The sequence below is a fragment of the Microcaecilia unicolor genome, chromosome 3, assembly GCF_901765095.1.
Source record: "Microcaecilia unicolor chromosome 3, aMicUni1.1, whole genome shotgun sequence".
NCBI classification, from domain to species: Eukaryota; Metazoa; Chordata; class Amphibia; order Gymnophiona; family Siphonopidae; genus Microcaecilia; species Microcaecilia unicolor.
The window spans coordinates 231,719,433-231,744,964 of NC_044033.1; the positions used below are offsets into that span (position 1 = coordinate 231,719,433).

Sequence of the window (25,532 nt, forward strand, 5' to 3'; positions counted from 1 at the left end):
GACTTTTCCTTTAGGAAGCCGTCCAAACCTTTTTTTAAACTCCGCTAAGCTAACTGCCTTTACCACATTCTCTGGCAACGAATTCCAGAGTTTAATTACACGTTGAGTGAAGAAAACTTTTCTCAGATTCGTTTTAAATTTACTACTTTGTAGCTTCATCGCGTGCCCCCTAGTCCTAGTATTTTTGGAAAAAGTAAACAAGCGATTGACATCTACCGGTTCCACTCCACTCATTATTTTATAGATCTCTATCATATCTCCCCTCAGCCATCTTTTCTCCAAGCTGAAGAGCCCTAGCTACTTCAGCCTTTCCTCATAGGGAAATTTTTCTATCCCCGTTATCATTTACGTAGCCTATTTTGACCAGTCAACGTCGCCAGTTAGGCACTGAATATCCACGCCTAACCAGCTAGCTGCTAACTGGGATATTCAGCGGAAGATAACTGGTTATCTATCACTGAATATCTGCGGTTAGGTGCTTAAACCCTATTTAACAAGCCAGGAGCTATTCCTGACCGGTTAAATGTTTTTGAATATCAGAGGTATTTGACTTTGGGGAGCATTAACAGCCAATATGGTGTATTTACAGTTAGCGCATGGTAAGTAGCACACTGAGGACATTTTTTGGAAGGAGCAGAACTGGGTGAGGCATAGGTGGAGAATGGGAGTATAAAATGTTTGGCACTGAACACACTGTGCTTACCATATGCTAACTGATGCTAAATGTTGTTTATTTTCTTTTTCTTTTTAACTTCTACATTCTGCAAAAGAACATAGATTGGAGTAAAAGAAAATTATAAGGAAAAATACATTTTGTTTTGTTCAACTTTCAGAATGCATGGTTTTTATTTTTTTTGCCACTTGCCTTGCGGTGGGTGCCTCATAAAAGATGGCTAACTGTGACTTAAAATTAATCTGTGACTTAAATTAGTGCCAGCATCCTCCCGAGTGGAACAATACAGGTGCAAGGACAAATGGCTATCATTCTAGTGAGAGGTATAAACGTTTTCAGGCTCACCTTTATGGGAATGGGGCTTATAGTTAGTGTTTTATGGGTTTTGTATAGAATTACTGTATTGAGGGCTTTAGTAATTTTAGCAAATAGGGTTTTTTTTGGCGGTAGTGATAGCCTGTTAGTAAGATTGAGCGGTGCAGAGAACCTGGATGTTACATCAAAAGCATCATAGATTGCCCGGGTCTAGTGCTTCTTCTGCTTGGCTACTAATGTACGGACCTCTGTGGCCTTATCTGGGGACAGAGAGTCCACAAACTCTGCTATACTGTGCCTATATAGATGCTCATGTAGAGCTGATAGGACTGAATGCGGGCCACAAGAACCCTGATAAACCTTCCTCAGAAAAGATTCTAAGGTTCTAGTATCTTATCCTGGGGGCACCACGGCATGGGTTCTAGAACTCTTAGTTCTCTTAAGAGTGGATTTGACCACCATAGAATGGTATGGCAGTTGTTGCTTCTGAAATCTAGAAACACTTTGTACTCTATACATTGTCTGCCTTTTTAAATAGGGGCTGCACAGAGAGAGGGGTCTCCTGGGGTGTGTCAAGACGGCAGTGCACCCGGTCGTGTTTTGAGACGCTCTGAGAATGCTGATCCCTTTTCGTTATAATTTACCTTCAGAAAGTTTATATTTTGTTTGAGATGCCGCACACAAAAAGGAAAGGTTCGACGAGGGTGGGAATCCCACCTACCTCCTCCTCGCCGCTTCAGCCTAACTTAGAGCGCTTCCTGACCGGAGTCCCCCAAACAGGAACGAGGGTGAGGGTTCCTGCAGTAGAGAAGTCCGGAGAAGAGGACTGCTTCAAAGGTGCCTCCATGTCCAGCAGAGACAGTGCTAAGGAAGGGAGAAGCGAGCTCTGCCGGAAGTGCTGAGAGCGAGCTCCCTGGTCGGGAACCTGATGTGCTGAGTAAGCCCCTGGAATTTGAATCTCCAAACTCGTTTGGAGACTCAGGAAAATCGGAGGAGGTGAACCTAGAGAGGATATGGTTTATGCTGAAGAAAATGGATACCTCTATACAAGTATCTCGAGAAGAGGTTAAAGTGTTGGCCTCTAGATTTGGAGAAGTACAAGGTATGGTCGAAATAGTGAAAGACGAGTTTTCAACAAAACTTAAAACTTTGCAACAAGAAGTAGATAAGCTTTGTGAATTTAAAGTAACAGTAATAAAAGATAAAACTTTTCTTCACAATAAAATTGAACAAATTGAAAATTTCAATAGACGTTTAAATCTAAGGATATTGAATTTCCCAAATTTTGCCCCTTGAGATGTTTAAAAGGTATTTGAATGAGATTTTAAAGATGCCACCTGAAGTATTTCCCCCGATAAGTAAAATCTTTTATCTGCCTCAACGGAAAAGTAAGGAACTGGGAAATGAAGGAAATTGAGAGGATAAAAGTTTAGATCTTAATGACTTAACTGCTATATTAGAGCAAACCATGGACAATATAACTGAGAGAGCGACACTTTTAGTGTCGTTCGTCTTCGAACAGGATTTGAATGCAGTAATAAAACTATACTTCAGAAACTCACATATGTTATTTGCTGGTGCGAAGATCTGGATTTTCCCCGATGTTACTAAATCCACACAGCAAAGAAGAAAAATATTCCTCGAAATGAAACAGAAAACCCTGGACTTGGGTGGAACTTTTTTTTTTGCCTACCCTTGTAAGTGTATAATCCGATTAGGACTGACAAAATACGTTTTCTTCTTCCCAGACCATTTAAAATCCTTTCTAGATTCAAAGCAAGTGAAGCCATAAGAATAAGCTGGGGGGATGCATTAAGTCTTGCCTTATATGCTTATATGTTAAACAAAAATCTTCTCTAATATGTACACGCCCCCTCCCTTCCTTGATAGTAGTCTAAGGAAGTAATTAATTTTACTTTATTTGAAGTGGGATGTAGTGTCTTTATTTTTATATAAAAATTTCTCTTTAGGAATTATGGTTAATCCTTGTATTTTCATGTACTATTACTGCTGTATTGCTTTGACAATGTATAATGAAACTTGTCATTTATTTTTTGAAAATTATAAATAAAAAAAAAAAGAGAGGGGTCTCCCAATTCCTCATCTGTACCACATGAAGGATGCCGTGCACAGGCACCTTCATGGCTACCTTAGGAAGAGTCTTTATAGTCTAGAAGGACATCCAACATCTCAGTTCTAGGCTTGTCCTCAACTTTTAAATCAAATGGGATGGCCTTGAGCCATCTCCCTCAAAAAGCTGTCAAAGTAGAGTTTCTCTAGAGAGGACTTTCTCCTTTCCTGGAGCGGGGAGAGATCTGAAAGGAGATCAAGGGAGTCCGCCTCCAAGATCTCCTCTAGCTCAACCTCAGATGTCTAAGTCAGATTCAGCAAAATACTCCTCCCGAGTTTGGGTCTGCCCTGGTCAACTAGACTCACATCCAGACTCTAAACAAGGGTCCAAGGGACAAGCCCTTTCCTGGACACCAGGCAGCTTTCTCTCCTGATGGGCTGGAACGGAGCACCACCTCTTCCAGTGCCAACACCAGCACCCATCAAGGCACTAGCATCGATAAAAGGGTGATGGACAGAAAATGGACCTTGAGGATCAGCTGGGGCAGAGCCATAGTTGGCATTGACGCCTCAAGGCTTTGACATCGTGCCAAGCCAAGATCCACTCCAACTCCTCCTGCAAAAGGGCCCAGAGCCACCCCTCAAGAGCAGGCATTGGTAAAGGAGAGCCAGTGTCAGTAAGGGGATAGCCTGCAAAGATAATGGAGCCAAATTGGAAGGCTTGTCCTGACTACAGGGAGACTCTACAGAGGGGTAACAGACTTCTTGGCAACCAAATGCTTCTCGGGTACTGGCGGTGCTGATGACCCGGAGCTCCTGGCAGTGTGCCTCAAACAGGACTGATGTTGGTTCTCAGTGCACAGCATTGGGATCCTTAGGTGCCAATGAGAATTATGTTGAATCCTGATGTGTCCTTGGTGTCGGGTCCGATGCAGGTTGGCCCAACAGGGCCCTACTGGTGCCCAATGTTGAGGCAGGGGAAGCCCTCCGTGATGCCAGAGTGCCCCCAGTGTCCGTTGCAGCTCCACAAGCCATGGGGACCAATGCCTCTGAAGCCAATATCGATGGACTGGATTAGAAGTGCCAAAACATTTCTTGCATTGAGCCTCTCAACTTTTGGGGTTTTTCTTTCCTGCATTTTACAACACAGGTGACAGAGGCCTTGTGGTCAGGTCTTAGACATGGCAAGCACCAATTGTTGAGTGTCAGTTACATACCTAGCACAGTTCTTAAAACCACTGGGAGTTTTATGGGAGATCAGGACAAAAATAGCCAAAGCAAAATCAAACAGCTCAATTTTTAATTTTTAAACAAAAAAGAAACCTGACTGGGTGCTCAGGACTAAAAGAGCAAAAGGAGCTGTGCAAAAAAACAAAGAAAACTCAAACAGGCTACAATTGACTAGGAAAGTAAAAAATAATTGAAGAAAATAAAGAATCAAAAGAAGGTCCTGCGTACTGCAAGGGAAGGCACTAAAAATTTATCACCGAGACGTACTGAGGAGAGCTGACCATAACGTGACTACTCTGCTCTGTGGGGAAAAAAAGACTGCTAGTCCCACATACTAATGTCAGGTGGGAAAGCATCCGTGCATGCATGATATAGTGCTGTTCAAGGCTTCAAGAAAGTTCCTGAACGCTGGGTTGCATTCATGCTGGGCTCTGTCAAATATCTAGTACATACAGTCAAAAAAAGTCCAAGTGCAAAAGCAAACACTATCATTAAAAAACTACTAGTTTTATAAACCATAATTTTTAAAGACAGAGAGGGGCATAATCGAAAGGGACGCCCAAGTTTTGCTAAAGACGTACGTCCTCGCAAAACGTCCCAGTGGAGGGATGGGGAAACCCGTTTTATCGAAACAAGATGGATGTCCATCTTTCGTTTCGATAATACGATCAGGGATGCCCAAATATTGACATTTAGGTCGTCCTTAGAGATGGCTGTCCCTAGACTTGATCGTTTCTGATTTTCGGTGATAATGGAAACTAAGGAAGTCCATCTCAGAAACAACCAAATGCAAGCCTTTTGGTCGTGGGAGGAGCCAGAATTCGTAGTGCACTGGTCTCCCTGACATGCCAGGACACCAACCAAGCACCCTAGGGGGCACTGCAGTGGACTTCAGAAATTGCTCCCAGGGACATAGCTCCCTTCCTTGTGTTCTGAGCCCCGCAAAACCCACCACCCACCACTGTACACCACTACCATAGCCTTTACGAGTGAAAGGGGATGCCCATGTGTTAGGCACGCCCAAGTCCTGCCTTCGCTACACCACTGACATGACCCCGTGAACTTTGGTTGTCCCCGCGACGGAAAGCAGTTGGGGACGCTCAAAATCGGCTTTCGATTATGCCGATTTGGGCGACCCTTTCTACCCCTGATATCTCACCTTGCATCCAAACCAAAGTTTCAGCGTGCTTGTCTGACATTGCTATCTGGATGTCTCAACGCCACCTGAAATTAAACATGACCAAAACCGAACTTCTCATTTTTCCCCCCAAACCCACCTCCCCACTCCCCCCGTTTTCTATTTCTGTTGATGGCTCTCTCATTCTCCCTGTCTCCTCGGCTCGAAACCTTGGGGTCATCTTTGACTCTTCTCTCTCCTTCTCTGCTCACATCCAGCAGACCGCCAAGACCTGTCGTTTCTTTCTTTACAACATCCGTAAAATTCGCCCCTTTCTTTCCGAGCACTTTACCAAAATCCTCATCCACACCCTTGTCACCTCTCGTTTAGACTACTGCAATCTGCTTCTTGCTGGCCTCCCACTTAGTCACCTCTCCCCTCTCCAGTCGGTTCAAAACTCTGCTGCCCGTCTCGTCTTCCGCCAGGGTCGCTTTACTCATACTACCCCTCTCCTCAAGTCGCTTCACTGGCTCCCTATCCGTTTTCGCATCCTGTTCAAACTTCTTCTACTAACCTATAAATGTACTCACTCTGCTGCTCCCCAGTATCTCTCCACACTCATCCTTCCCTACACCCCTTCCCGTGCACTCCGCTCCATGGATAAATCCTTCTTATCTGTTCCCTTCTCCACTTCTGCCAACTCCAGACTTCGCGCCTTCTGTCTCGCTGCACCCTATGCCTGGAATAAACTTCCTGAGCCCCTACGTCTTGCCCCTTCCTTGGCCACCTTTAAATCTAGACTGAAAGCCCACCTCTTTAACATTGCTTTTGACTCGTAACCACTTGTAACCACTCGCCTCCACCTACCCTCCTCCTTCCTGTACACAATAATTGATTTGATTTGCTTATTTTATTTTTTGACTATTAGATTGTAAGCTCTTTGAGCAGGGACTGTCTTTCTTCTATGTTTGTGCAGCGCTGCGTATGCCTTGTAGCACTATAGAAATGCTAAATAGTAGTAGTAGTAGACATCCATCTTCCGATTTGTGTCGAAAGATGGGCGTCCTTCTCTTTTGAAAATAAGCCTGAGAGTGTCTTAACATAATTATCCTGATTGCTGATTTCAGCTAAGAATTCTTTTAGCTAGTTTCAGCTAAGGGTTCAGTCTAATCTGCCTCTTAATTAGGAATTTTTCAATAACATATCAAATAGTATAGTTTATGTAACTGATCTCAGCATTCTGGAGTGAGCAGAGTACTGGCAGAAAGCTATCAGGAGAAAGAGCCCTTGGGACACCATCCACAAGGCAGTAAAGCCGCACCAACAACCATGATGCCATCAGCTGCTGCCCTTTATTTTCAGTTTCTCAGTGCTGCAAGCGCATGACCTAAGGGGTGCAAGACCAAAGAAAGTTGTGCTCCTTTGGTGTAAATTTGGTGAGCCTGAGACTTTGTCAGTTTCAATACTCAAGATGATGAAGCGAAACGTGAAAGCAGCAAAGAAGTGGCCTAGTGGTCAGTGCAGCAGACTTTGATCCTGGGGAACTGGGTTCAATTCCCACTGCAGCTCCTTGTGACTTTGGGCAAGTCATTTAACCCTCCATTGCCCTAGGTACAAAAATGTACCTGTATATAGTATGCAAACCACTTTGATTGTAACCACAAAGGCACTATATCAAATTCCATTCCCTTTCTACTCTTTCTGCTACAGTGAATAGTCCAATGGATAAACATTTAACTACTTCTATAGCAGTGAGTGCTGTGTCTAAAATAAATTCTTCACCTAGTCATTTTCCAGTTTGGGGACATCTTTTAGCCCCATTGAGAAGGTCTCCCTCTCCCCTACAGCACCTGGGAGATCAAATTTGAAGTTACCTTTAAGGTTGCAATTACTTAAAGTTACCTTACTTCATGAGATTAAAAAATGTTTCCTCTATCAATTGTTACGGAAGTGTTACCAATACCTAAACCAATTTCCTTATCAGCCGATGTTTCTACAACTTTGGACATGTCTACAGTTCCAGCTGAGATCACCTTAAAAGATATTTGGACTTTGCTTTCTAACAATCATTTATTATTGAAGGGTATGACTGAGCAAATTACCAGTTTTTCTCAAGAAACAGCAGGGATATTGGTTGAAGTGGACAATAAGCTTAATAAGATTGAGGAAACATATGATGTTTTTTCCTCCCAGCTGTCTTCTATATAACCTCTAGGGGCTGCATGGATCAACAATAATTTAGATCTTCAGACACCTGGAATATTTGGAAAATTCTCTAAGGGCACAAATCCTTAGCCTGCTTAATTTTCTAATAACCCATCTTCTGTCACCTATGATTTTGTTTAAGAAATATCTTAAAGATGTTCTGCAAATTCTTGATGTGGATATTTTAATAGTAAAATTGTATTATATTTCTGCTTTACCTACTTATCAAACTCAAGGGGCCAAAGTTGGTGTTGATCCTACAATTTCTAATTTGATTCAATTTCTTGAATTATCTCAGGATGTTATATTCACTGGGGCAACATTAGTGGTTACATTTATGACAGAAATGGATATATTATCTGTTCTTAAGGCGTATTTTTCCAAAAAGATTTGTCTTGCTGCGGTTAGATTAATATGGGGGTCTTTTACTAAGCGTTTTTAACTCGCAGAAGAAATCAGCTAGCAGTAAATGCCAAGATGCCCATTATATTCCTATGGGTGTCCCAGCGTTTACCACCAGCTGATTTCTACCGTGAGCTAAAAATGCTACTGTATATCTCGTTGCAGTTTTTACCCCTGATGCAGGTGTTGCTGAAACATGGACATGTCGGTTTTGTTCTTTGAATATTATCTTTGTTGTCAAAGTTCACTTACCATACCATTCATTCATTTTATGGACTATTTTTTTCCCTTTGCCTAGACTCAATTGCATCTTGTAAATCTGCTGTTTGTGGCACTCTAGATCATTTGGACCCTTGCCTCTCCTCTACCAGTTTTAGAAAATCCTAACTCAAATCCAGCTAAAACTGTGCTTGTGTAAATCAAGACACCTTCCACACTCTGCCCAAACTGTTTCCCTGAGCATGCTTACTGTATAAGTATGCACCAGCTTACACCGAATGGAATTTTAGGCATGACCTTAATTTTATCAGAGCCCATTTAACTGCAAAAAAGCATTTTATATTTCAATATAGTTTATAAAATTACCCTCTATGGTGGCAGTTCAACAAGTGGGTGTCTCCATTTAGGTGCCCTGATGCTGCACAGTGAGAGCATTTCTGCACCCGTATTCCATTATAGAATTCTAGCATAACCCAGTATCAGCATGCCTTATATTTACAAGCCTGCAGTTTCACCTGATGTAATTGCAGTCAAGTTATTCTGAAAGTTATGCGTGTAAGTGGGAGACTTATGTCAAGTTTCAACTTTATTTTGATCTTCATATACCGCTCTAGAGCGAACTATCTGAGCGGTTCACAAATATTAAATATTACAATTAAGAATGGAAAAGAACTACAAAGGAATAGGCAAAGAAAGAGAAGGAGAGTTAAAAATATTAAAATAACAATCAGTCAATCAACGAGAGAACATGTATATGTCCCCTTGTTTTACATACGATGCCATTTACAGAATAGCACTTGGGTACCCTGCTGGCACTTTTGTGGGTCAGTGCTAGTATTGTGTACATTTCACACACAAGGGGCACGTAAATGCAGGCATACAGTTATGTAGAATTTCCCTTCATATCTCTGTGCTCTGATTTTATATGCATGCATACCCCTAAGCAATTTTGTAACAGTCTACTTGAGGGTATAAAACGCTGCTCTATACACTCAAGTCCTTTATAAAATTATTCCTGAATGTCTTATCATATATACTTGAATGTAAACCAAGACATTTTTCCCAAAATGAGTTCGATTCCCACTTCAGGCACAGGCAGCTCCTTGTGACTCTGGGCAAGTCACTTAACCCTCCATTGCCCCATGTAAGCCGCACTGAGCCTGCCATGAGTGGGAAGGCGCGGGGTACAAATGTAACAAAACAAAACAAAAACAAAAACAAAAAAAAGAGAGTCAAGCCTTCCTCCTCCCCTGTTGTGTCCTGCATTTCTCCCTCCCCCCCCCCCCCTCCATGGTATCATGCATTTCTCCTCTTCCCTCCTCCTCTGTGGTGTCCCCTTACTTTCCTCTTCTGGGTCGGCTGACACTGACACAAAAAGCATTGTGTTTGGCTGGTGTGGGCCTTTAGCATTTGCACATGCTGAAGACCTGCCAGCTCCCACCCTTCCAAAACAGGAAGTTTTAAGGGGCAGGAGCTGGCAGGTCACGAGCATGCGCAGATGCTCAAAGCCCTGCACCAGTCAAGTGCAATGATTTTTGTGTCAGTGTCAGTCAATCCCAGAGAGGGAGATAAAGGAAGACATGCTTGACACCAAGGGAGAGGGAGATTAAGGGGAGAAATGAAGGACACTATGGATGGAAGGGGGAAAGGGAAGAAATGCAGAATATAAACCCTCCGTTTATTTTTGAGTTAACAGTTTCTCAATTTTTTAGGGGAAAATGTTATCTTGAGTTTATATTTGGATGTGTTTATATTAAAGTATATACGATATGTTAGTTCAATAAAAACTATAATCACATATAATTTGTTATTTAACTTTACAAAAGCAGGAAACTATCAATTTACAGATGCAACAAGGGAAAACCAAGATTGGCTTAGCCTTTCTAAATAGCGGAGGTGGCCAACCAAATGGAGAAGTGAACAGGAGGTGCAAATAAAAACTTTACTCAGCGGCCATGTTTCGGCACAATGCCTACGTCAGATGTAGGCTGTATACTCAGTGCCCAAATGGCAATCAGTACATCAATGAAATCTTGTTGCTTCACCGGGGCAGTGGCAGCCATATTGTCAAAGCTGCTTATCTCGCTGCCCCGGTGAAGCAACAAGATTTCATTGATGTACTGATTGCCATTTGGGCATTGTGTATACAGCCTACATCTGTAGGAAACAACCCCTGATGTAGGCACTGTGCCAACACACATCCGTGTTGGGTCTGTTATAATAAAGTTTTATTTGCACCTGCTGTTCACGTCTCTGTTTGGCTGGCCATCTCCGCTTTGTGGTTTCCCTTATTTGTTCTACGGAGTTTATCTTCTCTGCTTCCTTCATCAGCCTTTCTGAATGACATGGCACTACTCAGTAACCCTATTGTGGACCTGCCCTCCCTTCTGCTTCTCTGACCCTGCTCCTCCTTTCACAAATTAACCTTAAAATAAAAAACCTACACCATCAGAAATTTGGATGCAATAATTTACTTCTGGATACAGATTACAATGAATGGTTTATTGCTACAAATTTTAAGGATGCTCTTGCTGACAGTTTTACTGCTCCTCATTTTCCAGGGTTCAGATTAATCACAGATGAGCTGCTTGCCTTGGTCAATGGGCCAACGGTGGTCAGCCCGTCTACGCCGTAGGTGAATTATAGAGGAGTCCACATTGTAGCCAATGCGCTTATCCCGAATATTGTCTTCCACTCGTAGGCGTGTGGCATGGAGTCGGTCAATGTCATTGTTCATGTTCTTTATGGCATTTTGTAGTAGGATAGTTCCCTAAAGAGAGAGAGGGGGAAACAGGATTGATAAACTCTCTCTAGTACCTGGCACTTGGAGTGATGACATTATTAAACCTCCATACTGTGCTACAGCAGAATGCATTTCCAAAGAAAATCCACAATTCCGGGAATAACATGTATAGAATGTTTGTACGTTTTTGAAGCTTGCCAGGTGCCCTTGGCCTGGATTGGCTGCTGTCGTGGACAGGATGCTGGGCTCGATGGACCCTTGGTCTTTTCCCAGTGAGGCATTACTTATGTACTTATGTAAAGAAAAGGAGAGAGGTAGGTTGACTAATGAAGAGTCTGTCAACTCGCCATTACTGCTTCACAAGACATTTCCAAACACACACAGCATCAGGCCTCTATAAGTAAAAGCAATACAATCATTGTGTCTCTGTGTGCCTCTAAAAATACAGAGTCAGAGAATGACAAGAAGGGACAATGAGAAAAATAGAGACCCATCAATCTTCAGTCACCAGGATGATTGCTCAGATGGCCTGTAAGTTCTGTATCCCTCTCTTGTGATGTAAGGTTTTCTGCTGATATCTCAGTTGTGTGAACTGATGTAAGGTTTGCTAGGATTTATACCCATAGCACCTATGTGCCAGAGACTGGAGACTTTAGGCTTAGCTAGAGGCCACTTAGATGCAATCCAAGTTCAAAGAAACATGAGCTCAAGTACTAGAAAAAATGCCTGCTGTCTGGAGGGGCCACTGGACCAGGAAAATGTAAGACTAATCAGTAATCAATGCACCTTCTCCAAAGTAGCTTCACACTCTGGAATACCTGATTTTATTTTATTTTTGTTACATTTGTACCCCGCGCTTTCCCACTCAAGGCAGGCTCAATGAGGCTTACATGGGGCAATGGAGGGTTAAGTGACTTGCCCAGAGTCACAAGGAGCTGCCTGTGCCTGAAGTGGGAATCGAACTCAGTTCCTCAGGACCAAAGTCCACCACCCTAACCACTAGGCCACTCCTCCACATGACTCTGTTTCAGGGAGCAGGAGAAATCCTGGCTCTTCTCCCAAGTCTTTAATAGAAGAAATAACTTAACTAGCTAGTTATACACACAAGAACTAACACCTGATGCACATTTTGTAGCAAAACTTGCTTATCCACACTAACTCTACCGAAGATCATTTTTATGCACTTTTTCTGACTCCACATGCAATTTTTCTTTGTTAGTCACCTTTATCTTCTACCTAACTCCTGTTACTTTATCTTATCTGTCTATATGTTCCACCTCCACTTATCCACATGCTATTAAGCTGTTTTATTGTGTTGGAACTGTAAGTAGCATATTATGCTACAACGTGTACTGCTGCTTGAATATTTTTATTGTTATAGTTGTTTATTGCTGTACACTGTTTTGGGTGAATTTCTTCAAAAGAACTGAAAACATACCGCTTTAAAAAATTCTAAAACAAATAACTTAGCTATCGATGTCCATTCTGATTACTAATCATAAACTATCCTCATAAGTCCCAATCAAAATGAAAACTGTATTTGTAAGTCATTAATGTAAGTCTCAACCAAACTGTAAATGTAAACCAAAACTGTAACTGTTAACTAGAATGTAATTTGTAAGCCACTTTGAACCGAAACTTGTTTTTGGATAACAGTGGGATACAAGAATGCATAATAAAAGGCAGTAAATAAATCTTAATAAATAAATAACAGCCAGGCAAACAAACCCTGGCAGATGCACCCTTACTGATACAACAGTTCTATTTACTGCTATCCAGCACCTCTTTTCTGCCTTGTAGAGAGTTCTACCCTATGGTGCTTTGGACCTAGTTCCTGCTCCACAGCTAGTTCCCGCACCCTGCCTTAACTGCTCCACCCTGCCCTGGGTCTAGCCACTCAATCTATGCTCCTGCCCAGGGATGTCCTGTCATCTGAAGGGGCTTCTCTCTTACCTTTGTAAGCTCAGTAGACTCAGGTAACTGGGTTCCAACATGGCGCTGGTATATGCGGACTACTGGGCGGTCCAGACGCTCACGAGCCTCAAGGTCACCACTGTAAACAGGACCCTTGAACACAGATCAGAACAGAAATCTCATTTAGAAACACAGAACATGAAAGCAAATAAAGATCATATGGTCTGTCTGATCCGCCCATCCATACCAACTATTATGCTCTACAATCCTTTTCTCCCCTCCCCTATAGAACTCCTTTGTGCTTGTTCCATGTTTCTTGAATTCAAATGTAGTCCTTACTTCCACTACCCTTTCTGTAAGGAAATATTTCCTTAGATCACTCCTGAATCTATCCGCTTTCATCTTCATCTTATGCCCATTTGCTTCGGAACTTCCTTTCAATTTAAGGAAGCCCACCTCTCATGCGGTAAACATGCAGTGCGCGCCAACTGCCGTTTACCAATGGGTATGTGCCCCACAGTAGAAACTATTTTCTACAATGTGTTTTTAGCATGCACCAATTCAGAATTATCATCGGGGCATGTGGTAGCTGAGCAGTAATGCCAATTTGGCACGTGCTGGATGCGCGTAGGCCCTTACATGCCTTTGTAAAAGGGCCCCCTAATGATGGAGCTATATATAGAAAACTCCCACTGTAAGTCCACAAAGCTCTTCAGCTTACCCTCCTCATTCACAACATTTAAAATATACTTTGCCCCTTGATTTGCTCAATAAGTGAATAAACTACCACCCTGACCTGGAGAAAAAGCTGGGTTATCGCAGATAGACAGATGAGTCACAGTTGGAGAGAAATTGTGATGCTTACAATGCCACAGCCACACCTTCCTAAGCACACCAGATAGACGTTTACTGCAGGCATGCAAAATGTGACTGAAATGGACCTGCGGTACCAACTGGGTCTCCAAAGCTGTAATGTGAGTTAGGAGTTTTAGGAGCTTTAGGAGTTACGGACCAAGAAAGGGATCTGGGAGTCATCGTGGATAGGACGTTGAAATCTTCCGCTCAATGTGCTGCGGCGGCTAAGAAGGCGAACAGAATGTTGAGTATTATTAGAAAAGGGATGGAAAACAAGCATGAGGATGTTATAATGCTGTTATATCGTTCCATTGTGCGACCACACCTGGACTATTGTGTTCAGTTCTGGTCGCCTCATCTCAAAAAAATATATATATAAAAGAATTGGAGAAGGTGCAGAGAAGGGCAACGAAAATGATAAAAGGGATGGGACAACTACCTTATGAGGAGAGGTTAAGAAGGCTAGGACTCTTTAGCCTGGAGAAAAGGCGGCTGAGGGGTGATATGATAGAGGTCTACAAAATAATGAGTGGGGTAGAGCGGACAGATGTGAAGCATTTGTTTACACTTTCTAACAAAAATAGAACCAGGGGACAGAAGATGAAATTAGAATGTGGTAGGTTTAAAACAAATTGGAGAAAGTTTTTCTTTACTCAGCGCGTGGTTAGACTCTGGAACTCATTGCCAGAGAAGGTAGTGACGGCAGCTGGCCTTGCTGAGTTTAAAGGGGGTCTGGACAGATTCCTGAAGGAAACGTCCATTGATTGTTATTAAATTTTGGGGTTTTGCCAGGTTCTTGGGGCCTGGATTGGCTGCTGTCAGAGACAGAGTGCTGGGCTTGATGGACCTTTGGTCTTTTCCCAGCGTGGCAGTGCTTATGTACTTATGTAATGAAAAAATGACTAGTACCATGGTACCAATCATTAATGTGGCACAGGCCACAATCAAATACCACAGATTAAACAAGGCCATCCCCCATGGGCTCACGGTGTCTGTAGGACAACCATCGAGAGCCTGGGCCTTTTCCCCTAAGAGTTTCTCATCTGCTCTGGCCAGATACAAAGGTAATTATTGAAAGACATACAACCAATGAGGCATCAAGAGCATATTAAACAGGTGACTATGCCCCCAGAGGAAGAGAGGATAAGAGCTTCAGAATCTTAATTTCCTGTATCATCTAACAAGGGGCACACATTATGTAAATACAAATTAGAGAGATTGCTAGGGGGAAGAACACCTAAATATTTCAAAGAAGCATCAGCCCAAATAAGAGGGAAAGAACCCACCCAGGACATCCATACTTTAGGCAACGCTGGAAGGACCTTTGATTTATTCAGATTGAGCGTAAACCCTGAAAGCCTCCCAAACTCTGAAATCAGGTAAAGCAATTGCGGCAATGAAGGTTGGGGATTGGTCATAACTTCCAATAAATCATCGGCAAATGCTAAGGCCTTCACCATATAACCCCAAACATCTACTCCCGATATCTGAGGGTCAGCATTGATGCAACGAAGCAAAAGTTCCATGCACAATACAAACAGCAGGGTGGATAATGGACACCCCTAAAGAGTGCCTCGAAAAATGGGGAAGGAAGCCGTCCTCTCTCCATTGACAAGGGTCTGCACTGTAGGAGTTTGATAGAGAGCAAATCTCAGTCTCCAAGCCCAATATGGGAGAGGGCCCAAAATAAATGATCCCAATGCACTTTACCAAAAGCTTTTTCTGCATCAGGACTGACGACCAACGCAGGCATGTTCAAAGCTTGACAATGGGACACGGACAGAGTGCCTAGAATGCACAAAACCCATTTGTTCCTCTCGGATTATAGTCTGTAAGTGCACTGTCAGTCTATTTACTAAAATCTCGGTAAATTGTTTAAGGTCCACATTCAATAAAGATATGAGTCTATACAAATCTGCTTCTTTATTAGGCTTAAGAAGAGTGATAAGGGCAATACTGGAGTGCTGGGTGAAAGTTCCCTCTTCAACCACTGCTTGATAATAGCTAAGAAGAGGCCCAATCAATTTAATCTGAAGCACTTTATAAACTTCCCCTGAGAAACCATCAGCCCCAGGGGCTGAATGCGCCTTCAATGCCTTAATGGCAGCCTGAAGCTCCTTAGTTTGTACAGGTGCACTAATCACTTCAAGAGCCTCCGGAGATATGCGACACAATCCTGCACACTCCAAAAAGTCAAGTGTCTTAGATGCCCCCACCGGCAGCTCTGCCTGATACAAAGTGCAAAAGTACCCCAGAAAGACATCAGCAATTTTATCACTACAGGTCACCAAATTTACTATGGAGTCCCTCAATGTAAGGATAGCAGGCCTTACATTCTCACAAGTGGGTAATGCGATCCTTCATTCCCTGGTCCGGAATTTTTAACAAGCTTAAAAAGAGCTTTGTGGAGCATGAGCCATTCTCCTCTGCACATGCGTGAGTGTCTTCCCACCCGCCTCGCGTGCGATTACCACAGTTAAATACTACAGTGTAAAGAGAAAAAACAGAAGAGAACTCCAAGGGGAGGTGGGAGGGTTTGTGAGAATATTAGGCCTGCTGTCCTCAAAGAATACCTGCTACAAGTAAGTATCTTTGCTTTCTCCGAGGACAAGCAGGCCATAATTCTCACAACTGGGGTATCCCTAGCATCCGGGCTCACCGAAAACAACAAACATTGGTCAATTGGCTCTATCATTGTGAATCGGACAAATGTTTTCTTCACTCAACGTGTAATTAAACTCTGGAATTCATTGCCAGAGAATGTGGTAAAGGCGGTTAGTGAGGGTTTAAAAAAGGTTTGGATGGCTTCCTAAAGGAAAAGTCCATAGACCATTATTAAAATGGACTTGGGGAAAATCCACTGCTTATTTCTGGAACAAACAGCATAAAATGTTTTGTACTTTTTTGGGATCTTGCCAGGTGTTTGTGACCTGGATTGGCCACTATTAGAAACAGGATGCTGGGCTTGATGGACTTTTGGTCTGTCCCACTATGGCAATACTTATAGATGAGTACCATTTGGTGAGATAGCCGAACTCTGAAAGCCTTTAGAGCGTTCCATATTGCTCGAAGTTCCAGGAGATTGATCTGGAGATCTGTTTCCTTGGTGGACCAAGCACCTTGAATGTGAAGCCCATCTACATGAGCTCCCCAACTCAGGAGAGACGCATATGTCGTCAGCACTTTTTACGGCTGAAGAATTCAGAATGGAAGTCCCAGGGTCAAACTGGATCGAATGGTCCACAACAGGGAGCGAGCAAGCTCCGGGAACACTTGGATGACATCTTCCAGACCTCCCGTGGCTTGGAACCACTGAGAAACCAGGGTCCATGGGTGTCACAAACTGTGGATGCCATGTGGTCCAATAATCTAAACATCTGCTGAGTTGTAACCTGCTGAGAGGCTCGAGCCCAAGAAGCCAGTGCGACTAGAGTGTTTACTCTCAGCCTTGAGAGGAAGGCTTGAACCTTCTGCATATGTAGCAGGACTCCAATGAATTCCAATTGCTGGGCAGGGCAAAGATGGGACTTGGGGTAGTTTAAAATGAACCCTAGGAACTCGAGCACCCGATCAGTCCTCTGCATGGACTCCTGAGCACTGTCCTCCGACATGCTCTTCACCAGCCACTCGTCGAGATAACGGAATGCATGGACTCCCAGTCTGTGTAGCGACACTAGACATTTAGTAAATACCCTGGGAGTTGATGCGAGGCCAAAGGGCAACACGTGGTATTGGTAGTGATGTGTTCCCAGCCGAAATTATAGCTACGTCATGCAAGGTTCCCTGTTAGGAGTTACGGACCAAGAAAGGGATCTGGGTGTCGTCGTCGATAATACACTGAACTCTTTGCTCGGTGTGCTGCTGCGGCTAGGAAAGCGAATAGAATGTTGGGTATTATTAGGAAAGGTATGGAAAACAGGTGTGAGGATGTTATAATGCCGTTGTATCACTCCATGGTGCGACCGCACCTTGAGTATTGTGTTCAATTCTGGTCGCCGCATCTCAAGAAAGATATAGTAGAATTGGAAAAGGTGCAGCGAAGGGCAACTAAAATGATAGCGGGGATGGGACGACTTCCCTATGAAGAAAGACTAAGGAGGCTAGGGCTTTCAGCTTGGAGAAGAGACAGCTGAGGGGAGACATGATAGAGGTATATAAAATAATGAGTGGAGTGGAACAGGTGGATGTGAAGCGTCTGTTCACGCTTTCCAAAAATTCTAGGACTAGGGGACATGTGATGAAACTACAGTGTAGCAAATTTAAAACAAATCGGAGAAAATTTTTCTTCACCCAACGCATAATTAAACTCTGGAATTTGTTGCCGGAGAACGAAGTGAAGGCGGTTAGCTTGGCAGAGTTTAAAAAGGGGTTAGACGGTTTCCTAAAGGACAAGTCCATAAACCACTACTAAATGGACTTGGGAAAAATCCACAATTCCAGGAATAACATGTATAGAATGTTTGTACGTTTGGTAAGCTTGCCAGGTGCCCTTGGCCTGGATTGGCCGCTGTCGTGGACAGGATGCTGGGCTCAATGGACCCTTGGTCTTTTCCCAGTGTGGCATTACTTATGTACTTATGAAATTGTAGATACTTCAAGTGAGCTGGAAATATCAGGATATGTAAATATGCATCCTTTCAGAGAGTATAATCTGCACTTGGCCCCTTGGCTACATGGTAAGCTGTAAGAAAAGAATTAGCATCATATCTATGTTATTTGAATGTTCAAATACATGCTTATTAGGTGTTTAATTGGTATCATGCTGACATCGTATTATATTGTATGTTATTGTTTGTATTGTACTGACATCATATTTCTATTATATGGCTGTTCTGCAGTGCTGTTAAATGTGTATAATTTTGACAAGTTTCATGGTAGTCCTATTATGAGGTTTCAATTAGCTGTTTCCAAGTTTACCTCATTTACTGTATTTATGTCATTTTACTATTTTATTCTTTTAAACTGTAAATTTTATGTTAAACTGTACCTGCCTTGGGTGAATCTCTTCATAAAGCGGTTAATACATCCCAATAAATAAATAAATAACATTAAGATCAGATCTTAATACTATTGCTCCACTGAAGGTCTCTGTTATTCTTCCATCATTAAATAACGAGGGCCTCCACAAATTTAAGAGATATTAAAAGAGGAATGAAAGGTTTTAGAGGAAATGTAAAACTAAACGCCACGTAGGTGATCTGAGGAGAATGACTACATATTTATTTATTTATTTACATATATTATATGCAGGTACCTTCTCTGTTCCTAGTGGGCTCACAATCTAAATTTTGTATCTGGGGCAATGGAAGGTTAAGTGACTTGCCCAGGGTCACAAGGAGCTGAAGTGGGAATCTAATCTGAGCTTCCTCTAATCACTAAGACATTCTTCTCTGTGATATCAGATTTGGTATCTGCTAGTAATAGCCCTTTGCCCACTCTGGTACCAACAGCAGATGAAATTGCTCTCTAGTTTAGTGATAAAGGTCTACAACATTCGTCAAAATTTTTGTGGCTCAATTTGGATCCTTCCTCTAGCACTGACAAGCAAACTTCCAATTTCCTTAACTTCTTTTCACAGGTGGCAGCTGGATGTGGCTTTCAGTCTCATTTAACCAGGCTCTAAATTTTCCCCTCATTAAGGTACTTGCTTCAGTAAAACCAAACACTTGTATTCTTGATCCGCTCCTCTCTAAATGGATACAGGAACCGACACTCGACCTACTCCCTTTTGCACTGCTGATCAAGTCTCTTGCTTATGTCATTCCTAATTCCAAAATGGTGACAGCAAGGCTGCTGTGGGAAGTCACAGCCACCATTTTTAACAGAGAGCGATCGGGAGGCAGGAGCAACATGATGACCTTTAGAAGGTAGGCCTGAGGAGGGCCTAAGGGGACGGAGATGGTGGGTGGAGTTCGTGGGTGGGCCAGTGGGGAGGGGGAGAAGGGTTTTCTCTCAAGAGGTGGGAGACTGGTTTGGAGGAGCGGTTTTGTGGTAGCAACAGCGGCAGCACAGGGGGGGGGGGGGGGGGGGGGGGGGCACATTTGTGTTTTCGTTTCCGGCTGAAATTGAGCTGCGGATTTTGCCCACAGATTCAGTTTTAGTTGAAACCAAAACCACCAGTTTCGGTCGGCCTTTAACTCCCACGTTAACTATGCAGGTGCCATGTGCTAATGATGATATTAGTACGTGACCTGCATTAAAACATTTTTTAAATGCCCATACTGCTGCGTTAAATCTGGGCTTAGTCCACAGCAAAGTCTTGCATTAAAATGTGTTAAGTACAGATTTCACCACACTTTAGTAAAATGGCCCTTAATAAAATCATGAATAATTACTACAAACAAAAAACCAGAAGTAAATAAACATTAAACAAATGTATACATGAAAATAACAAAAAAAAAGTCAGGCAAACATTAGCTAAAATACCAATACCTTAACCATATAGTACAAAAAGACCATGAAAAATTAAAACTAATAATCAAAACAAAGTCACAAAAATAACCTTCAACAGTACAGATAAAATACAAAATAAAAAAGCAAATTTTACCAAGCATCTAAATTTCAGGTAACATTTTTCTAGTCTAAGCAGCTTTGACCAAAGGAAAACAAAACAGTCTGGAGAAAGCTGACTTTTGTGTTAGTGCATGTGGAACCCTCAAAGCTTTATCACTGGAAAAAGTAAAACATGGGGGGACTGATAGTTAGACATGTCTATCATCCCTTCACTTACTAGAGCAAATCCATGAGTTGTATCCATGTCATCGTAGAGACGCTGGCAGTAGTGCTTCATCTTCCGCAATTCACCTGATGTTAACTGAAGTTGGCTCTAAAGGAGTATAACATAGTTAGAAAATTACGGCAGTGTACTATAAGAACATGGTCAAAGTAAAGCTTTATGAAAGTACCTCTCCTTCTCTTGCCTACTGTTACGAAACAGGGAATTTTCCTGCTTGTAAATTGTATAGCTATATTTTATGATGTGCATTTCTCTTGTTTGGCCAGCAGATGGTGTCTGTCCTTTGTTTGTAAAGTTGTTACAGAAGTGACAGTTTTTTCTTCCCACCTAAGCTGAGAAATAATCTGCACTGCTGTTGGTCAGATGCCCCTCAGTGTTTATGCTTTGGGCTCTGATTGAATCTGCTGGAAATCTTTAGTTTCAGAGTGGGAGTGTGGAAGGTACAGACCTCTATACTGAGACCCTGTTCAAAGGCTGTGAGCAGTTAATTTTCTTGAACTCCCCAGGTACTACTCAGGCAGTGAATAAGTGTTTAGTTAGTTTAATATTGATTCCTGTTTAATTTACCTGTTATTATCTGCTAATTACACCCTATTCATCCGTTCACTGTTTTAACTTGTTAAGATAATAAATCAATTCATTTATTAGCTCTGTTTGTCCTGGATTCATCATGGTGGTTTGTGTTTTGGGTGCTTTCTAGGAACTGTGGGATCCCTGGAAGTGTGGCCCCAGTGTCCTTAGAAACCACTGAGGAATTAAGTTGCTGGTGGAAGACTCACCCAGAGGCAAGCATAAACCAGCAGGTGGGAGGAAGCAGTGTACAGGCGACCCTCAGGGGGAGGAATGGTGGCTTCGGCCTAACCCCTGGTAAGCCTTTCCTTGGCTGAGAGGTGCCCAGCTCTACCACTGGCTGCCTTTCAGGTGCTGTGGAGGACTTGCAGCTCATCTGCATATCCTTACAGCCTTCTCCAGGGTGACTCCCAGGTCCACTCCGATCCACTCAGGGCCTCCCGCTCTAGGTGCCGTGCGCCGTCATTTTCTCTTTATATTTATTTTTCTTCAGTTACTACTTATGGCTCCAGTACACTTTTTCTTCTTGGTACTGTCCCTTCCTAATCTGTTTCTCCATCTAAAACCACTGTACACTGCAGGAACACATTGTCCACCCTCTGTATTCATCTCACCACCTCTTTTTTCCTCTTCCTTCTTCTCAGCTCTCAACCTTCAACATTTCCTTCCTTCCATTCATCCATCTCCTTTCTATATGAGTACATCTCGCCTTCGTCACTGTCATCATACCTCTCCTACTCTTCTCCGTACTCTCTTGCTCCTTCTCCTGCTCTCCGCTGGGGACATTAATCTCAATCCTGGTCCTCCACATCAGCTCTCATCCTATTTGTGCAGGTCACACCGTGATGTCTCCAATCTAATTTCTGTTCCTCTCCTCCCCCCTTCTTCCCTGCCTTTCTCTTGCGCTCTTTGGAATGCCTGCTCTGTCTGTAACAAACTTTCCTACATCCATGACTTATTTATCTCCCGTACTCTCCATCTGCTTGCCCTAACTGAAACTTGGCTTTACCCTGAAGACTCTGCTTCAGTCGCGGTCCTATGCCATAGAGGTTATCTTTTCTCCCATACTCCTCGCCCGGTTGGCCGCGGAGGTGGTGTCGGGCTACTACTTTCACCCTCTTGTAGATTTCAACCTCTTCTTCTACCTCAGTCTCACTGTTTTTCTTCCTTCAAAGTCCACTTCATCCGTCTATTTGCTCCTCTGCCTCTCCGAGTAGCAGTCATTTATCGACCCCCTGATAAGTCCCTTTCTTCCTTTCTCACTTACTTTGATGCCTGGCTTTCCTTCTTTCTTGAACCTTCATCTCCTTCCCTCATTCTTGGGGATTTTAACATTCATGCTAATGATCCCTCTGACTCTTATGCTTCTCAGTTTCTTGTTTTAACATCCTCTTTGAATCTTCAACTGTGCTCCACTGCCCCCACTCACCAGAATGGCCACTGTCTTGATCTTATCCTCTTCTCAAACTGTTCACTCTCCAGTTTCTGTGCCTCAACTCTTCCTCTCTCTGACCATCATGTGATAACTTTCACACTTAAACACCCTCCTCCCCAGTCCTGTCCAATCTTAACCAATATAATTAGGATCTTCAGGCTATTGACGCCTTCTACTCTGTCCTCCAGTGTTTCAAATCTCTTCTCTACCACTATGTTATCCAAGACTGTCAATGAGGCTGTCTCTTCCTATAATACTATTCTCTCCTCTGCTCTGGATACTCTCACTTATCCCATTCCCCGTTCTGTAAAACGTACCAAACCCCAGCCTTGGCTGACCTCTAGAATCTGCTACCTATGTTCCTGTGTCCCGCTCTGCCGAACGCCTTTGGCTGAAATCCCGTGCCCATGGCTGACTTCATACATTTCAAATTCTTGCTGACCTCCTTCCAGTCTGCTCTTTTACTTGCCAAACAGGACTATTACATCCAGTTGACAAATTCCTCTTGTCTCAAACCCTCGACGTCTCTTTGCCACACTGAACTCTCTCCTCAAAGTGCTTTCACCTCCAACTCCTCTTCACTTTCTCCCCAGACTCTGGCTGAGTACTTTCATGATAAGGTTCACAAGATTAAACTTGAATTCTCAACCAGGTCACCTCCACCTCTCCTTCCTTTAGTCCATTCTCTCAACCCTCCAACCCCTGCCTCCTTTTCTTCCTTTTTTTAAATCACTGAAGAGGAAACTACACATCTTCTTTCCTCCTCGAAACTAACTACCTTTTCCTCTAATCCTATTTCCCTCCCATCTACTTGACACTATCTCTCCTACTGTCATCCCTTTTATTTGTCATATCCTCAATCTTTCACTTTCCACTGCGACTGTTCCTGATGCCTTCAAACATGCCGTAGTCCACCACACTCCTTAAAAAACCTCCATTGGACCCTACCTGTCCTTCCAACTATCGCCCCATCTCCCTCCTCCATTTCCTATATGTTTATAATTAGGTCTGCCTCACCCATTTGGGCAGCGGAAGCCATGGGCTCTCTGTACTATCCTAGAGAGAACTGCAAATCCCCTCTATATACTTAATTACTCCAGGAAGATGAATTACTGAAAGAGATATTCCTATCCCCACCAGTGCTGGCCTTCCGACAGCCACCAAACTTAAAACACAAGCTGATCAGAAGTAAACTCCCAACACAGACTGATAAAGAAAAGGGCACGTTTCCCTGTAACATATCCAGCTGCAAGCTATGCCAAAACATTTCACAGGACCCCACAGTCATTCACAAGGGAAAAATATTCAACATAAAGGAATCTTTTACATGCTCATCTTCCAATGTGGTATATATCATTCAGTGTAAAAAATTTAACGAAGGATGCTATATTGGAGAAACAGGCCAGATGCTGAAGACAAGATTCAATCTGCACAGACATCACATGAAAATAGCCAGTGCCAGTCAAGCCCCAACCCCTATGGGCCAACACTTTACAAGACCAGAACACTGCACCAATGATTTCACAGTAAGAATACTGAAAGGTAATTTTAAAACAATACAGGAACGTAAGACCTTTGAAGTAAGAATGATTGAATATTTTGACACCCAACAGACAGGACTTAATAAGGATCTGGGTTTTCTAGCCCATTATAAACCATAAAGTTGTATTTCTCTGTTTATCACCCTCCTCTCACCTACCAACACCCATCCTGTTAGAATATCAATGAAATGCTTTGATGTCCCCATGCATACCCCCACCCTCCCACTCTGTCAGACAGTCAAAGTAATGCTTTGATGTTCTCTCATAATATACTATCCGCTACCCTCATTTGCTTATTTCCGATCTGAGGAAGAAGGGCAACCTTCGAAAGCTAATCAAGAAATGTATTATGTCCAATAAAAAAGGTATCATCTTATTTTCTTTTCCATGTTTTATTTTGTTTGATTTCTACTGGTTTTCTTCTTATCTCTCCCAGCGTACCTTTAGTGTATACTCTAGTGGATCCTCCTCTACTTCTATCCCACTGTCAGTTGGTGTACCTCAGGGATCTGTCCTGGGACCTCTTCTTTTCTCCATCTATACTTCTTCCCTTGGTACTCTGATCTCATCCCATGGTTTTCAGTATCACCTTTACGCTGATGACTCCCAGATCTACCTCTCCACACCAGAAATCTCAGCCGAAATCCAGGCCAAAGCATCAGCCTGCCTGTCTGACATTGCTGCCTGGATGTCTCAGCGCCATCTGAAACTAAACATGACCAAGACTGAGCTTCTTATCCTTCCCCCTAAACCAATCTCTCCTCTTCCCCCATTCTATATTTCTGTGGATAACACTCTCATCAGCTCGTAACCTTGGGGTCATCTTCGACTCCTCCCTCTCCTTCTCTGCACATATTCAGCAGACTGCTAAAACCTGACGTTTCTTTCTCTATAGTATCACCAAAATTCGCCCTTTCCTTTCTGAGCACACTACCAGAACCCTCATCCACACTCTTATCACCTCTCGCTTAGACTATTGCAACTTGCTTCTCACAGGTCTCCCACTTAGCCATCTCTCTTCTCTTCAATCTGATCAAAATTCTGCTGCACGACTAATATTCCGCCAGTGTCGTTATACTCATATTAGCCCTCTCCTCAAGTCACTTCACTGGCTTCCTATCCGTTTCCACATACAGTTCAAACTCCTCTTATTGACTTATAAGTGCATTCACTCTGCAGCTCCTCAGTACCTCTCCACTCTCATCTCTCCCTACACTCCTCCCCGGGAACTCCGTTCACTGGGTAAATCTCTCTTATCTGCACCCTTCTCCTCCACCGCTAACTCCAGACTCCGTTCCTTTTATCCTGCTGCACCATATGCCTGGAATAGACTTCCTGAGCCGGTACGTCAAGCTCCATCTCTGGCCATCTTGAAATCTAAGCTAAAAGCCTACCTTTTTGATGCTGCTTTTTAACTACTAACCCTTATTTTATCATCCTTACTTTAATATTCCCTTATCTCTTGTTTGTCCTGTTTGTCTGTCCTAATTAGACTGTAAGCTCTGTC

General features: G+C 42.9%; 1 protein-coding gene across 1 annotated transcript in view; it reads right to left on the bottom strand.

Annotated features, from left to right (window-relative positions):
* Positions 1-10,764: 10,764 nt before the first annotated feature.
* CCDC105 (coiled-coil domain containing 105) overlaps positions 10,765-25,532 on the bottom strand; it is a 52,257-nt gene continuing 37,489 nt past the window's right edge. The window contains exons 6-8 of the mRNA XM_030195378.1: positions 20,474-20,569; positions 12,928-13,041; positions 10,765-11,001 (exon numbers count right to left, since the gene is read on the bottom strand). Coding sequence (XP_030051238.1) covers positions 10,801-11,001; positions 12,928-13,041; positions 20,474-20,569 — 411 coding nt within the window. The 3' untranslated portion in view covers positions 10,765-10,800. The remainder of the gene's footprint in view (positions 11,002-12,927; positions 13,042-20,473; positions 20,570-25,532) is intronic.